The sequence below is a fragment of the Monopterus albus genome, unplaced genomic scaffold, assembly GCF_001952655.1.
Source record: "Monopterus albus unplaced genomic scaffold, M_albus_1.0 scaffold129.1, whole genome shotgun sequence".
NCBI classification, from domain to species: domain Eukaryota; kingdom Metazoa; phylum Chordata; class Actinopteri; order Synbranchiformes; family Synbranchidae; genus Monopterus; species Monopterus albus.
Genome location: NW_018128009.1, coordinates 903,495 through 920,153, shown reverse-complemented (window position 1 = coordinate 920,153; position 16,659 = coordinate 903,495). Strand labels below are relative to the sequence as shown.

Below are 16,659 nucleotides of genomic sequence, written 5' to 3'. Positions count from 1 at the left end.
GGGGGGATCAGAATTCTACTGTTGATATTTGTCTCTAATTTCTACCTACTGCAGTTGTAGGGTTTCATTGAATGATGCTGAGGAGCGGACTTATTTGTTTTTAAGCATTTTTTACCATTTAGACAGAAAAACATCACATCCTGAAGGCTTGCTAGAATTTAATTTATTAAATGCACTTTTCATTTGCATTCTGCTTTTCCGCCTGCAGGTTTTTTTTTTTCTATTAGAAAATTAAATCTTTTGGGTTTTGAACTGCTGATTGAACAAGCAATTTGAAGATGTCACCATGGGCTCTGAGAAAATGTGATGGTTAATTTTTACTAGTTTCAGACGCTTTATAGAACAAAGGACTAACCTGATAACTGAGAAAATAATGGGAGGAAAAATGATAATAAATGTAAAGTCTTTGTTGCAGCTCTTTCTACACCTTGTTTGCACCAAGAGCCAGCTAACATCTGTTTACATTGTGATTTGCTGTTTTACTTCTGCAGTACTTTCCAGGTCGTCCCATAGTGATGAATCTGTTGAAGTCTGCAAACTCTTGGGTACAAAACCAAACTGGAGATGAGATTTCCTATGAAGCGTTTAAAGAGATACTGGATAACTCGGCACAGGTGAGTTAAGACGGAACCATACAAACAGGTTTTCACCTTATGTATCAATGCAGTTAAACGTAAGGTGGGTCCTGTTAATGTCGATCAAACCAACAACGTAGTAGTAAATCTGTTGCCATCATTGGTTTTCATGTGATTCAGAAATGCTCTGTCCAGTAGGTACTGCATTGAGCACATTACTGAATACAAATTTAGAAAAAGAAGACACATTTGTGAGACGAAAGCAGATGAGAGCAGCACAAGCAGCTGCAGAGAAAACAGAGGGCAGGTCATCACAAACTGCACTCAGACTGTCAGCTGTCTGGGAGAATCCCTGTTATTCCACTGAACTACAAGGTCATTTGTCAGTCTACCCACTTTGTCATTTCAGAACCAGCTCAGAGACACCACAGTGGTGCCTGTTCTGTCAAAGAATTGTCAAAATGGGATCTTGTAAATACAGGACGAGTGAGTGAAAAACATAAATATCAGATATTTCAATATGTACTTTGTCCTTGTCTTTGTGCCAGAGCATATAGTTGAAAATCTATGTGCTGTTGTTTTTGGAATGAAGCCTGCGTGCCTCTGGTGTACAGCCCCTAGGAAATTGAAAGAGTCACTTACTTACATCATTAGCTTTTAGCAGGCAAATCAATGGATCAATGAATCAATGAGAAGGTATGAGACATGTGAGTAACTGTGTCAGTCACACAGTGTGGTGAGAAAAACGACTTTATGTCAGAGACAATAGGTTGGTGGATTCAACTGAGGCTTGTGGTTCAAGATCTGGAGAGCTTCTGTTCATTAGTGGAGGGCTAAGCCATTAACCTGAGATTGACTTCTCATTGATCAAGAAAACTACGTGAAACTTCTTTCATTAAGTTAAACATGTTGCGAGACAATGAGGAGGATTTTACAGTAAAACCGTGGATGTACCTATGAGAACTGGGTACCAGGCCGCCACTCAGCTGTTCAGCCAATTTTTCCCAGTAACCAGTTGTGGTACAGCAACAGAAAAACCCCCATAGGCCCAAAAAGCATTTTCTCTATAGACCACAATGATGCAAGACTCATCTTTAAGTGGTTTTAACAGGACACCTCAAACTGTAGATCAGGTCAGTTATCACTCATTGTTTTGTATATTTCTGATCCACGAGAGGTTTTTTTATTTGTAAAATTTGCCAGGCTAAGAGTTTAATTTACGTGATATCATCCCAATGTAAAGTATATGGGCAGCGGGGGAAAAAACAAATGTGCATGTGCAAGTGGGCCACACAACGTGGAAGTAAAGATTGAAGTTTTTTTTTTTTTTGGTGTATGCGCCAGGTGAGCAGCTTTCAGTGGGAAGAATGGTCGTCATCTTGTAATCCAGTTCTCCTTAATACATCCATGGTTAAAACCCTATAGTTGTTTGGAGCCTTTGGGGCAACATTTGTAACAAATATTGAGGTATTTGCGATTAAGAAATGTCACCCAGTGCAACAGTGTGTTTTACCGATCTGTTTTTAACAATTTTTGAACAGCACTTCAGGTCTATGGCTCAGATGAATAAGGTAATCCGCAAGGGAGACTGACATTAACCAGTTCATTGTTGGTTTGTCTCTATATGGATTGTTGAAAATACTAATAACATAGAAATGACCATTCTCATCCTCTAAACAGGTTTCTTTACTCCTTTCTTCTCATTCAACTCTAACTTATGCTTGTCTCTTTGTTTCTCTTCCTGTCTCTCAGTCTCCAGACGCTGCTTTGCCTGTAGGGGTGAGGTGGGTGGGCTGTCAGGGTTCACAACCTCATCTCAGACGTTATCCTTGTGGGGTGTGGACTCTCTTCCATGTTCTCACTGTCCAGGCCAACAACATTAAAGGTGCAGAGTTTATATTGCTGTGAATGAATAGGCCACTGAGAATTCAAGAAGACAGGAGTGAACTGAGGATGAGCACTTTGTAAACAGATTAGCCCAGGAATGTTTGGCGAGCTACTTTTTTCACTTTGACCTGATTTAACAGGACACAAACAATTTTACACATGCACACAGAAACAAAAACATTTGTCACAATCAAGTTTTAACCAGAATTCTTCCTTTCCTTCAGTAATTTTGTCACAGCTAAAATTGAGCCTAATTGTGACTGTATGAAAAGGGATTATGTAGATTAGTGGAATGTGAGTGGTTAATAAAACAGGCAGATGACTAGAGGATCTGGTCGTGGCAGGGACGTTAATCTCCCCTCCACACACACACACACACACACACACACACACAGAGGTTAATCCTGAGGTTTACGGACCATCATGTGACCTGCAGATGGCCTGACCAAAAGGGGTGTCCATCTGGGACCCCCCCCCACCACCACCAGCTTAATGATGCATGCATACACTACAGTGTTGACCATAACATGAAATTCCTATCATTCGTATACAAACTCATATATTATTAAAAGTTTGAATACAAGCCCAACAGTTTTTTTTTTTATAAGGAAAACTCCCACTGTCAGTGCAGTTCTCCTAAGGGTCCTGCTAAGCTGCAAACAGTTCCAGGAAAATATGTTTGTGGACTGTTGAAGTCCTGAGACAACAGCCTGGCCACCATTCACACAGTGTGTTAACTCTATCTAATCTCCAGATTGGGTTATCCCACTGGCATAGATTATTCATCTCAATATGGGGTTAGCCCAGCCCTCTGAGACTCCTAGCCCACAAAGCTGTGGGAATATGGGAGGCTGTGGACCCACGCTGCATTTAGCAAGCTTTCAGGCTACAGTATACGTGTACATTTTAATGTACTTTGTAACAACTAGCTTTACAAGGATAGGTAACTGTGCATTGCATAACAGGGAAACACTGATTATTGCAATGAGGTAATGTATGAGGTTTGTTTACATGCATGTGTTTGTGGATAAAAAAAACATCACTTTACAACAGCTGTATGAAGTAAAAAATATAACTAGCAATATCAACTATATTAAATTGCATATTTACAAATATGTATTCTACAAAAACTGGGATTTTAAGGATATTTGAGGTTAATGTTCTAAATTACTATAGATAGCCTTTTTGTTATTTTGATCACATTGGCTGAGGCTCAAGATTGACAGACCTCATGTCATTCCTCTGCAGATCCTCAAGAGGTGCTGAGTGCAATGAGAAACTACGTCCACATCTTCTTTGGCTGCAGACCGTGTGCCGAGCACTTTGAGAACATGGCGAGGGAGATTGTGACTGAGGTGAAGACGCTGTCGTCAGCAGCCCTGTGGCTCTGGTCCAGGCACAATCGTGTCAATAACAGGCTGGCAGGTAGTGGTCAGCACAGTCTTGGTTACCTACCATGTTATTGTGGTTTTAGTGATACTTTCCATAATTTAAATTTCAACTGTGGTTCTTTTTTTTTTTTTTTTTAAGGTTTCTTTAAATTACAGTGAAGTGGCTGTTATAGCATCATTAGCTTCCATAGTGCGATGTATTTTTCAGTGAAGCAAACTGAGCCATCAAATGTGATTGGATCACCATGACTCAGAATACACTGATATGAAGCTGTAGTGAGAGAGCTGTTGGCCTCCACCTACACCTCCCTCACCTGCATTGTTGGGTCAGGAGGAGGAGGAGGAGAATCAAACTGAATAAATTAGAGAATAGCCACACTCTTTTAAAAATGTTTTTGCATTGTGATATCCAAACACACACCTCTGACCCATGGCATCACTCTGCTAGCTACTAGAATCCACAAGCTACCCACAGCTGTTTTATATGACGGGTGGTTTAGCAAATTGCTCCAAATCACATGTGATTGGATATATTTATGGACATATATACCCTAGAGTTCAACATGAGTCGTGAGAGTGTTTCAAGAGGAAAGAAACTAAATTTGATTGGCATATGCCAAGAGACACTATGATGCACTACAATTTGGTGTGTTAAGTCATCGGTACTTAACCCCCCCCAACAACAACACACACACAGAGGCATTTCATCTTTTGACTCTCCTTTCCTCAGTGTCTGTCCATCCCCACCATGTGATCATAGTAAGCGTGTCCTTACTTTATACTGGGGAAGACTTTAGCTTCAAGTTTCCTCTCATTGTCAGTTAGTCCCCATAATATGACTAAGAGGGTGAGGGGAGGAGGGATCCTGAGATCAGACACCAGCTGTTACCCTGTCTTAGTCCTCTAAGTATCATCACCCATTTTTTCCTGAGGCCCCTCTGCCATCTTACATGCTTTTCACACCCTTGCTTTGATACTGTCCCACACCCCATTGTCCCACCACAATCACCCCTTTCTTATTTATCTGTCCCCAAATTCTGTTTCCTTCTTGTACCTTTCCACTTTGCTGCAGGATTTGGCTAAAGGGGATCTGTCTATTTAAACACAACTAATTCAGCATAATCACTCAATTAGAGTAACTTTTAATGGACACATCTTTCATTTTGTGAGATTACTTTTCCTGCACTTCTGCCTCTTTTCATCTTTGCGCCAGATTTCTTGCTCCGTTTTTATTTTTTTAATTTTTTTTTTTTTTTTTTTTTTTGTCTAAAAGGTTTTACCTCATCTTTGGCTGTGCTATGTCAGCATATTACACTTGCACATCAGTTTTGAGAGTGCTAAACAGCTCCTGAACATCACCCCTCCCTTGTCTGTGTTCTTATGATTTTATTAGGCACAAAGCTGTCATTAACAGTCCACTTTGTTAAATCACTGTTTTGTTTGTTTTGACTGCCCCCCTCTTCTGACACAGGGACAGCTTGTGCCCAGACCAGGAGGGGCCAGAAGGACACCCATTCCCGCACGTGTCTGCTCCCTAGACCCCTCCCCCCCATCCATCTATCTTCCCTCTATTCCTCTGTCCGTCTTTCTCTCTTTCCACTCACCATCCCCTGGGACTCATATCCTCCGCTTGACAATTAATAGCGCAGCAGCCTTGTAGGATGGGTCCCCCAGGAGCCAGCCCTCTGCCAACACACACATACACAAGCACACACAGTTCCTAAGGTATTGTGTGACAGCAGGTGGTACAACACCATGACATAAGCCACACACATTTCCCCTTCCTTCACCCCCTCCACTTCCAAAACACACACACACATACAGCTTTTCCAAGCATCGGTCAAGTTGTGGCGTGTGGCATGGGGGAGTTGGTCATGGTGGAGGGTGAGTTAGGGTCCACAGGGGATAGGTTAGGTGAATCAGAAGGACAGAGAGGGAGGAGCTGAGGGTTTGGCTGTGTTTGTAGCAATGAGTGGCAGCATCTCCCTGAGGAGAGCACACTCCATCCCTCCATCCACTCAACCCCTCCTCTCCCCTTTGCCTAAAGTGGAGCTCTTTAGCAGGCATCCCCGCCTCTCCTTTCAGGGGCAGCCATGCATGAAAGAGCAGCTATTTGTGAAGCGGACGAACAATTAATTTAGCTGGCAACAAAGAGGCCCCAGGGCCCTCGAACTCTCTCAGCAGCAGAATTAAGACTGGTGGCAGCTCAGTCCTGTTGCTGCTTGTCAACAAGCTGAGACTGATTCACATTACTGCAGACAAAACAGCACTGCTGTAGCCTGGGTGCTTTCAGGACTGCATGTTTCATGTACAGAACTGCTCACATAGGTTGTGCTTTTTTCCATACTGAGCAGTATCATTTAAAATGTTTTATTATTAGCAGAGATACAGTACCTGAGTTGCAGTAAAGATTTCAAAATTAGAGTTGTCATTGCCACAAAATATCTTGATATTGCAAAGTATTTTTGTGATCATGATATTCTTGACAGTAAGTTGCAGAAAAGCTGAAAGTATAATATGAAAATATAAACTTGTTTTAGTTATTTCCTTGCACCTATAAAAAAAAGCACTTTCCAGGTTGTGCCAGTGTAGTTTTCTCTTTTTGTTGTTAAGACCTTAAATTAGTTGGTGTGCTCTCCTTGTACTAAACTGGGTGCTTGAGGTGGTGACATAAGTATTTTTTTGCTGGCCCCCTATTGCAGTTGCCATATTTACACTGCTTACATACTGGTGAGGTTTGTTGTAGAGCTGACGCCTTAAAACCAAACCACCTCCACAGTACCAAAGTTGCTTCCTTTTTTAGAACTAACTAGAAGCAACTTCTGCTTAGTTTCCAGTTGTTAAAGAATATGTAAACAAGATGATGAATCTGACCAGATGTTCAATACCAGCCTTTTATGCTTAACATCATATTTGCTCCAAACACATTTCAGTTAGTACAAAAATATATTGGTTTGTTACCCGACACTAGCATTAATTCTGTCCTACAATACACAATCTAGATTCCTGAATTAGTTTTTGTTTCAATTATTTAAATGAGCATAAAGTGTCTGACACCAGCTGCACTCCCCAGCAGTCATGAAGGCTCCATATACTGTGCAGTGCAGGTGATCCTCACTTACAGAATTAGTACTAAGGAAGCTAGTCTGATGTGCTGAACAAAATATATTTATACCTGATGAATATGTATGCCCAGTGGTGATGACACCTCCGTGACAGGCCATTGTGGCAATCACAGTATGGCTGGTATGGCTAAAGTCCCCCTAGCCGCAAGACCTGGCTAGCTGATTAGAATGAGGAAAGAGATGGGAGGCATCTGGTGTGTGTGTCTGTGTGTGCATTGTGAGGCTCTTGGAAGGGTGAGAGTTAGTTTTTGGGTTAAAGTTGATTTCATGTGAAGTTGAGCTTAGGCTAAGGGTTGGGTGTTAGGGATTTAGTAGTCATGGTTCAGGTTAGGGTGAACGGCTAGGGAATGCAAAATGTCAGTGTCCTCACAACTATAGTAAGACTAACATGCATGTGTGTGCTTGTACTGTCACCTGCTGAAATGTATAAAAGCCAGTGCAGCCCATCCAGGACACAGTAAAATTGATGTATCCTTTATGTAAAGTACTGTATGCAGAGTGCGTGCACACATGCATATGACTGAGATTAATCTTGAGTGGCGGGGAGAAGGTGCAGGGAGCAGGGATGGAGGTGGTGGAGGATGTAAATTGACAGTGCTGTAAAGTGACAGACCTGCTGCTCTGCTTTTTTTCCTCACTCACACACACACACACACACACACACAAACACACACACACTGGCCTGTTGGTGACAACAAGCAATTTATTACTAGATGCTCCTGTGTGTGTGTGTGTGTGTGTGTGTGTGTCCATCTAAGCTTTTGTTTGAGCCTGTACAATTTTGTAAATTTCTCTTCCAGTTGCTTTGCATGGATACAGACTGCATGTGGTGTTAGTGGGAAGCAGCTACATAAAATAAAAGATCTTAAAGGAGAACGTTTCTAATTCATTAGAAGCACTGATCCCCTCTGAGGTTTGTTACTCTCATGCTCAGTTTGGAGATTGGACTTTGCTTTCAAAGGTGTGTTGAGGGACAAAACAGGTGGCCCAGTGCACTGAGGTTTGCCATCTGAAAACCGGAATGTGTGGGGGAGGGGGGGTCTGCTTGGGCCAAATCTGTTATCTCACCACCCCTCCCACTGGGACACCCCAGAAGCCCACTGATCATTGTTAGACCCTGTCAGACACACGCTTGTGCACACACACATGCACGCACAATAGTATCACTCCATAGATTACATGCACACAAACACAGACAGATGATTTACATATACACACTTAAACACATACATACACATATGCATATAGGCACTTAGGTTTTACGAGCACTGTGACAAGATCAAATGGGTTCAACTCAGATTGCATCCAGTCCTCAGAGCACTTATATCTTCAAGTCAATGCATCAATGCAGAAAATAAAAGAAACAACAATTGACATAGCAGCTGACTGGAAGCATCATGCTGTGCACTTCACTTATCTGCTATGAATTTGGATCCCTCCAACATATTGTGACCTTGTATATTATCTATTATAAGTCAGTGAAGTGCTCATTAGTTTGTTGCTGTGAGAAAAACTGACAAAGTTGTAGTAGTGAAAGAAGTGGGCCTGTTTAGATACTCAAACATTCAAAAACAACCTCTATAAGACTATTATAACAGGTAAAATTATATTATCTGTAATCAACATCTCTTGTTGATGTAGCAAGTGGACTTTACAATGGTACATAGTACTGTACAGTCTGTGAAGGTTATGCACATCAGTGCATCATATAATCTGAGTTAATCGTGTGTTCAGAACTGTGCTGCACAATACAGTAACCCTGTTTCTCCAGGTGCCTTGAGTGAAGACCCCAACTTCCCAAAGATCCAGTGGCCCTCACCAGAAATGTGCCCAGCCTGCCACACAGTGAAGGAAAACGGGGATCACAAGTGGAATCAGCAGCAGGTCCTCAATTTCCTATTGTCCCACTTCTCCTCCAGCAGCATCCTCACAGGTACTCGTGGTTTCCATTTTCATCCTCACACAGTGTGACTTCACCCAACTGGAAAAGTTTTTTGTCTTTCTACCTGCTTTTGAAGAGCTGACAGGCTAGATTGATCTTGTCTTTCTTTTCCTTTCCCTGTCAGACTATCTTGAAGATGAAAACAATATCCTGGAAAAACAGAGGGAAAAACACGCCAGCCAGAGGCTGGTTTTAGAAGCTCCGAAACGTGTAGAGAGGAACCCTAGGGAGGCCTTGGACTCCATGATGCATCTTCTGCCATCACAACCCACTGTGCAAGAAGAGGAGGAAGAAGTGGAGGAGCCACAGGGTGAAGCACTGACAGATGAAGAAGAGGAAGGTGGGGAGGGAGCAGCTTTAGACGAAATGGACGGTAAGACATCAGAGCCGATTACCTGGGCCAAACCCAAACTGGAGCTAAATCGAAGCCGATGGCAGGCCCGCAAGAAGCCGAGCATTGTGGGGATGAGGATGCGAGAAGTGCAGGAGGACATCGTGGATCTCGACTTATTTCTCAATCAGCACTACAAGGCCAAGGCACTGCAGGCAGCTGCTACCAACCGAGTCATGCAGCGTACCCTGCAGAGGAAGGAGGAGCAGGAGCCTAGGCCTGTATTCAGTCTCGGCACAGAGCTGGACACAGGGCTCGGAATGGTAGGCCTGCAGCCTGTGGAAGCAGACTTTGAGCAGAACATGGGAGAGCAGAGAAAACGGCTACAGAAGCGGGAACTGACAGGCCAGTACTTTGATAAGGAGTCGAACCACGGGGGACGCTTGATGTTAGTACTGAGCATTGGATTCTCAAAGCTGGACATTAGCCTGTGTGTCGCTCTTTATTTCCTGTCCTGTATGTGTCTTCTTGCCATGTACCTTTTCTTTAAAAATCACCTCAGGCTACGGCGGGCTAAAGTAGCCCTGCCCTGACAGTACACACACTCGACCTGATTCAGAACAATCCAGCCTCCAGAACAGTTCAGGCAGTACATCACCTGTGGAAAATCAGTGCATACAGATGTATATGTCTATCAGTAGGTGTCTGTCTGTTCTCAAATTCAGGATAAACAATGTTGCTTTTGATTCTGTTTTAACCACTTATGAAGGATAAAATTAAACCCATTATGAGATTTATGGATTTTTAATTTGTGTGAAATTAAACTAATTATTTTTGGGGGGTTTTACTAAGTGATTTAGTTTGTTGCTTTTACTAAAGTTATGGTCATTTATGTGATTAGTGCAATTTATTTTACTGTCACAGTAGGATGAGCCCCTCCTACACTACTTGCCTGTGTACTGCAAGCAAAAATGGATGCTTCAGTAGCAATTTGTGTATATGTATGTACATGCAGAAGTATTCGAGACAGTTTAAATCCCCAAATACATGTACATGCTCTGTTGTATCTTAAAATGAAAGATGAACTGTTCTGACTTTCCAATTACTCACTGGGATTTTTTTTTCAGGACATTTCTTTGAGTTTTAGTCAAGTTCTTTCAAAGCTGTTGTGGGACTGACAGTTGCATCTTCTTGTTGAATACTGTGACAGGAGCAGCAGTAACGGTAAGAGTTATACATTACACTGAGCATTCACATCTGTGAATATTACATCGTAGCGCTGAGTCCACACAATAGCTGCTCTGGATGTTTGAGGTTTTGTGGAGCGGCACACGTGTTCACACTGGAGGAGGTTCTAGAATAAGCAAGTTTTGGTTTTGGCTGTCGTCCACAATGTAAAGCTTCTGCTGGTCATCTCAAAAACAGTTTCTCTGTTGCTTCAGTCTGAATCAATAAAATTATTTTTGATAAAACTCTGCTCTTTCTGATCTGGTTTTAAAACACTGATTTGCTAAAGTAGGCCACTGTAAACATGCTGAGCAGCACAAGCTAAATCCTAACAATTTCATTGGGATTATGGCAAGTGAATAATCCATCTTTCCTTTAGGCCTAGAGGAGAGAGCTTACCTTTGAGGATTAGCTCTCTGCAGATAATAAACTTTATTAAAACACAATCGGCTTTCATGGGGCTTCTTCCCTCCTTACACAGTTGGAGTTGGGCTCGGGGGGGGTCGCACTAACAAGGGAGAGAGGGGGGACGAAAGAGGGAGCAATGTGTGTGATGGATGGGTGGAGGACAAGGGTTTGATGACGCCTGGATTACAACAAGCCCATCTGAAGGACAAGCGATGCTTGATCTTGAGCTTTGTGTTCCCTGGAACATTGGTTTGAATTCCCTTGACTCCTGCCCTTGTACCTCCACCCCCCAACATGTCTCTCTCTCACGCACACACACACACACACACACACACACTGATCTCATCCCAAACCCCACTCTATCTCTTTATCCAAACCATGTTTTCAGCATCAGTAGTATGACAGGTTTTGATGGTGAAATTGTTGAGTTAAGGCAGTCGATTCCACACACACACACACACACACACACACGGTGGGACAACAGGCTGATTAATTGCCCTACATTAAAGCAGAGGAGCATCAAGGCTGAGCAGCTGTGCTTGTGTGACTTAATCAAACTCTCAGATATTCAACGACACGTTATGATTGCCTGAATGGAGTGAGAAGAGCACTGTTGTGCTTGTTATTTATACTTTTCCCCAAACATTATCCAATATATCATCTGACGAAGTTTAATAGCAGGGTGGCCTGTATTTCTTAGCTGGAAAAGTGTCAAAGTAGGAATTATGTGCCCTTCTCAAACTTTTTTGTGTAGTCAGATCTGGTGTTTAATGTGCTGAATCTGAGTCAGGGAGGTAATGTTAAATGCTTACAAGCATTCATATTTTTTTTTCTTAAATCAATCATTGAAGTGTTTTTCTCCCATACACAACTTGCTAATCAATTTAAACGTTTGCTTGTATTTGTTATTGGATTGGAGTCAGCCATGCTTTGTGGTGCTTACTCTACAGAAGCCTTTTATCAGGTGCCTTGAGCCTCAGTGAGCTGCGAGTGTTCTGCTGGTTAGGACTAATGATGGTTAATGAGGAAGTTGGCAGCAATGTAATATCTGCCTCAAACTTTGCCAAGGCTGTGGTGGGCAGTTCACACTGAGGACACAGGTTTCACATTCAGAGATGTTTGTGTTCTTTACCCATCTGAATTCAGAATCAGGATTAGTATTTGTTTTTGACCAGTGAAAACTAGATTAGCTGTTTTCCTTTGCTTCCAGTCTTTATGCTACACTAAGCTAATTGCCTCCAGATATCAGAGGTATCTGTCTCCTCATGTTACTCTCTGCAAATGTCTCACATTTCTTCAAACTCCCAACAGCTGCGTATATGCAACGGTTGCTACCTAACTGAACAGCTTGAGTGGTTATTAGTTTAAATTCTACAAGTCTCCGTAATCTACTGGAAAGATGGGCAGCATTCATCCAAAAGGTGTCCCATCATTTGGTGTGTTAAAGATAGTAGGGAGCACTCGTCTAATATGTCACTCCAAAATCTCCCATCTGGAGTGGCCATAAGATTCACATCCTTTTCATGCTCATCACACTATTCATTGACACATTATATAGTGGTTAACTGATGGGAATCCAAAAATGTTACTTAGTCTACCACTACGCTTTCTGAGTTGCATTTTAAAATGTACATCATAATCAACAAATGTTTACACTACACACAGTAAATACACTGATCAGTCATAACATTATGACCTCCTGCCTAATACTGTGTACGCATGAGTCAGTGCAGCAGCTGGTTGGCGCTCATGTCGCTCTGCAGCTCACTGCATCTTCTGTGAATCCATTTGCTTCTACTATCTGGAAGAGCATGGACGTGTCAACCACTCCGTGAAAACTGTGAAGACAAGTTAGAGGTACTGTTTTAGACAAATTCAACAGCCTCCCCACTCTAGATGTGATATCATCACTACAGCTGCTGAACGTTTCTCTTCATAGAGACCAATGTACAGTATTTCTTATTTTCAGCCAGTTTAACAAAGATTTAATCATAATGGAATATTTTGAAAAAAGATGAATGAAATTTAAAACTTTAATCGACACTAGGGGGAGGAACAGCAGTGCAGTGGTTAGCGCTGTCGCCTCACAGCAAGAAGGTTCTGGATTCAGACCCCGGGCCTTTCTGTGCAGAGTTTGCATGCTCTCCCTGTGCCTGCGTGGGTTCTCTCCAGGTACTCTGGCTTCCTCCCACAGTCCAAAGACATGTACACTGGTGACTCTAAATTGCCTGTAGGAGTGAATGTGGATGTGTGTCGTTGTTTGTCTACACATCAGCCCTGTGATAGACTGGCGACCTGTCCAGGGTGTACCCCGCCTCTCGCCTAGGATTGGCTCCAGCCTATTCAGGAATAAGCAGTATAGATAATGGATGGATGAAATCTACAGTAGGTAAACCTTATCATCAGTGAGCCTTGGGTGTCCATGACTCTGTCACAGGTTCACTGTTTGTCTTTGCTTACACCACTATTGGTAGATACTAACCCAACACCCAACAAGATCTGTGGGCTAGGAGATGCTCTGACCCAGTCGTAAAGATCTGTGGTCTAGGAGATGCTCTGATCCAGTCGTCTAGCATCACAGTTTGGCCTTTGTCAAAGTTGTTCAGATCCTTACATTGCCCATGTCCCCTGTTTCCAACACATCAAGGACTGAATGTTCACCTGCTGCCTAATATACAGTACCTCACACACTGTAAGGATCAATGTTACTCACTTCACCTGTCAGTGGTTATAATGTTATAGCTGATGTATAAATAAATACATATATAATACCACCATTAAACCCAACATATGATGTATCAGTATTAAATACAATAATTGAAAGCAAACAAACACAACAGGTAATCTCAACTCAGTCATACATTTGTTTATAATAACAAAGATTGTTTTCTGACTAACAAAGTCAGAAAACAAGTGGTTGTCTACATTATTGGAGTTGCATACTGCAGTCTCACTTTTACTGCTTCTGTTACAACTTACACTTTTGTCAGTTGCTCTTTCCAATGTCAAGAGTGAATTTGGAGCCTTAACTTTGAAGTCAAAATTTGCACTTCTTGCTCATTAGAGAAGAGAAACTTGAACATCTGCAGTTTCATGACAGCTGTGCAAACTTTATCTGATGATGAAGATCAAGTGATATGATTGAAAGGTTAAGAACAACTAATAAATAGACCGACTGATTTATCACCACGTTAAGCTTGTGTCGCCGCCATTTATTACATTACCTGTTACAGATGTTTAGTTCATCACTCTTCCAGTTAAAATTTGAGGCATTAACACTGAACAGCCTCATTACTTTCTTCAAAACTCTGTGCATGTGTTGATTGTTGAACATAAACGGTGTGCACTGAGACATTGTGTTATGAAAGCACAGACTGAAGGGTAAAAACCTCACCTTGCTGCCCTGTTGTTGTCTTCCATAAATTAGACAGTGTAGGGTTTTATAGTCGCTCCTCTCCTGTGTGCTCTCTGCCTTGATGTTTATTGCCCCTCCGGTATTGATATTAAAATGCAGGAGGGGCTTGATGCATTTTTCTGTCATCTTGCTTTCTGACTTTAATAATACTATAAAGCTTCCTGCTGTGGATAGAGCGAGAACGAGGGAAGGGAGGGGTGCATAAATTATGAAAAAGAGGTTAATATATGGTATTGGTATATATCACATTCAAACTAAGCCAGATCCCCTTTCAGCTTTAAAACATTCAGCCTTTTAAAGGCAGGAGTCAGGCAGGGTCAGATCCATCTCATTTTACTGCTGCAGTCCCTCCCTCTCTCATGTGGATGCTCATCTGCTCATCTCCCTAACTAAACTAGTCTTCTCACCATCAGTGTGCTGCTGGGCTGCTGTTTATACAATGACAAACAGGAGGAGACTTTACCACACTGCCTGTCCACCTGTGTACAACCAGGAAACCATCAAATATGCTCTGTTGCATTAGTGGGAATGGTGTGTTTATTTGTGTCTATCTGATTCTATATAATCTATCTCTGTCTAATTGTGCAATTGCTTGCTCTCCCCTGCTTTTTGTGGTTGCTCTACTGTTTGGCCCCACACGAATGAAAGACAAGTATCTTTGATTTTAGCCAGGTGGAAGACCTTGTAGTTCATCTGTGCCCAGCAGAAGTGCAGAAGCGTGGACAGGAGGGGATTCTGGACGATCAATAACCTCCTACTATCAACTGCATTTAGGCCTTGGGAACGTGCTAAACCGAACTATTTTAATTTCATCACAAACCTGACCTCCTCCTGCTGTGTTCTGTTTCTGGATTGTTCTGGACTCAACCCCTCCTCCAGAGTTAGCATCCACTGCTTACAGGAAGTGTTCGGGTAATGAAGTTGGAGGAGGTCCAACACTTGTCAGTAACAGTCTGAATACACTCAGCTGATCCTGCTCCTGTCATTTAATGGGGGAGATTCACTCCTCGCTTTCTTGATTTTATGAAAAGGGCTTTAAAATGTTTTTGTTGAATTCCATTTGTTTGTATTAAAGGGAGTGTTGGGTCATTTCATTAAATAATAGAATAAGTAATAGTTTTTCTATTAGTGCTTAAGCATATGTTTTAAGTTTAGTCTAAATAAGGTCACAGATTTGATGGCAGCCTAGTTTTAGTAAGTCCCCTGTATGTAATGTAGGGACTTGGTCAGTCCTCTGATGACTGGAATGACTGTAACACATAAATGTTTGACAAAAAACATGAACAATTGTGTTGAAGAGCTTTGCATGTTGTAACTAAAGACGCACAAGGTGCTTGCTTTGTCTGCATATGTATCATCTTGTTTCGGGGTAAATGAATTATACACAATTTTATGAAGTCAGATGGAGGTTATGGTGTATGTTTTCCATCACATCTCAGCATCAGTTAGGGGGTTTCTCCAAAATAAACACCCTGACATTTGAACTCATGGCTACCACTAAGTATGACATAGTATCAATACTTTTCATTAAAGCTTTACATCTCGCATCTTATTCACTCACTCATTCATCTGCTGCCCAGGCTTATCTGATAGAGGTCAGGAGGGTCTGAAGTGTATCCCAGCATGCAATGGGCAGTGTACAGACAGGGCAGCACCTTGTGCAGGTACCAGTAAATCTCAGGACTTCAGATTAAATTGGATAATATAAATGAATTATGTCTTTTATGTTCTGAAAGATTTCTACAAAATAATACCACCGGTGTTCAGTGCATGTTTTAATTTTTGCATAAATGGCGTTTGTGCAATATGATGTACCTCAGGCCTCATTTATGAATACAGATAAACGTTTTTGCCAAAATTAAATGTTTACTTACAGCTGGTATTAATTTGACGACCTAAGTATTATTATTATTATTATTATTATTATTATTAGACCTTCATCAGGAACCTTTGGCCTGGCCGTGGTATTTTTCGAGTCAAATGAGCCTATTACCGCCTCGACTTAGCACGACAGGATCAGGTTCAATCTGGGAATTGGAAAATAACATTTCTGACTGTAATAGATTTCGTTTGTTCAACCAATCTCTTCTACTAATTACCCAAATGGACAGGAGCTGTCAGGAGACAATAACTATTCCCTAATAGAATTTGCCCCCAAGTGCAATTTAATTTTCTCTTCTGTGCTCTCTGCTAAGGTTTCCCCCCTCGCCTTCTGCCTCTCTCCCTCTCTGTGCGCCTCTCCTGCTGTAGGACCAAATGGTGAGGGACACGATGCCACTGCTGCCTAATGGTGTTTTGACAGTGAAAGTGTGGACTGACTGCTGGTGTTTCTCTGCGAGCTTCGGTGCATCCTGCTGA

At 41.9% G+C, this 16,659-nt stretch overlaps 1 protein-coding gene across 1 annotated transcript in view; it reads left to right on the top strand.

The window, feature by feature from the left end:
* Nucleotides 1–10,723, top strand: part of qsox1 (quiescin Q6 sulfhydryl oxidase 1) — a 24,346-nt gene extending 13,623 nt beyond the window's left edge. Inside the window, exons 9-13 of the mRNA XM_020613016.1 lie at nucleotides 492–614; nucleotides 2,328–2,460; nucleotides 3,711–3,887; nucleotides 8,750–8,911; nucleotides 9,045–10,723. Coding sequence (XP_020468672.1) covers nucleotides 492–614; nucleotides 2,328–2,460; nucleotides 3,711–3,887; nucleotides 8,750–8,911; nucleotides 9,045–9,844 — 1,395 coding nt within the window. The 3' untranslated portion in view covers nucleotides 9,845–10,723. The remainder of the gene's footprint in view (nucleotides 1–491; nucleotides 615–2,327; nucleotides 2,461–3,710; nucleotides 3,888–8,749; nucleotides 8,912–9,044) is intronic.
* The last annotated feature ends 5,936 nt before the right edge of the window (nucleotides 10,724–16,659 follow it).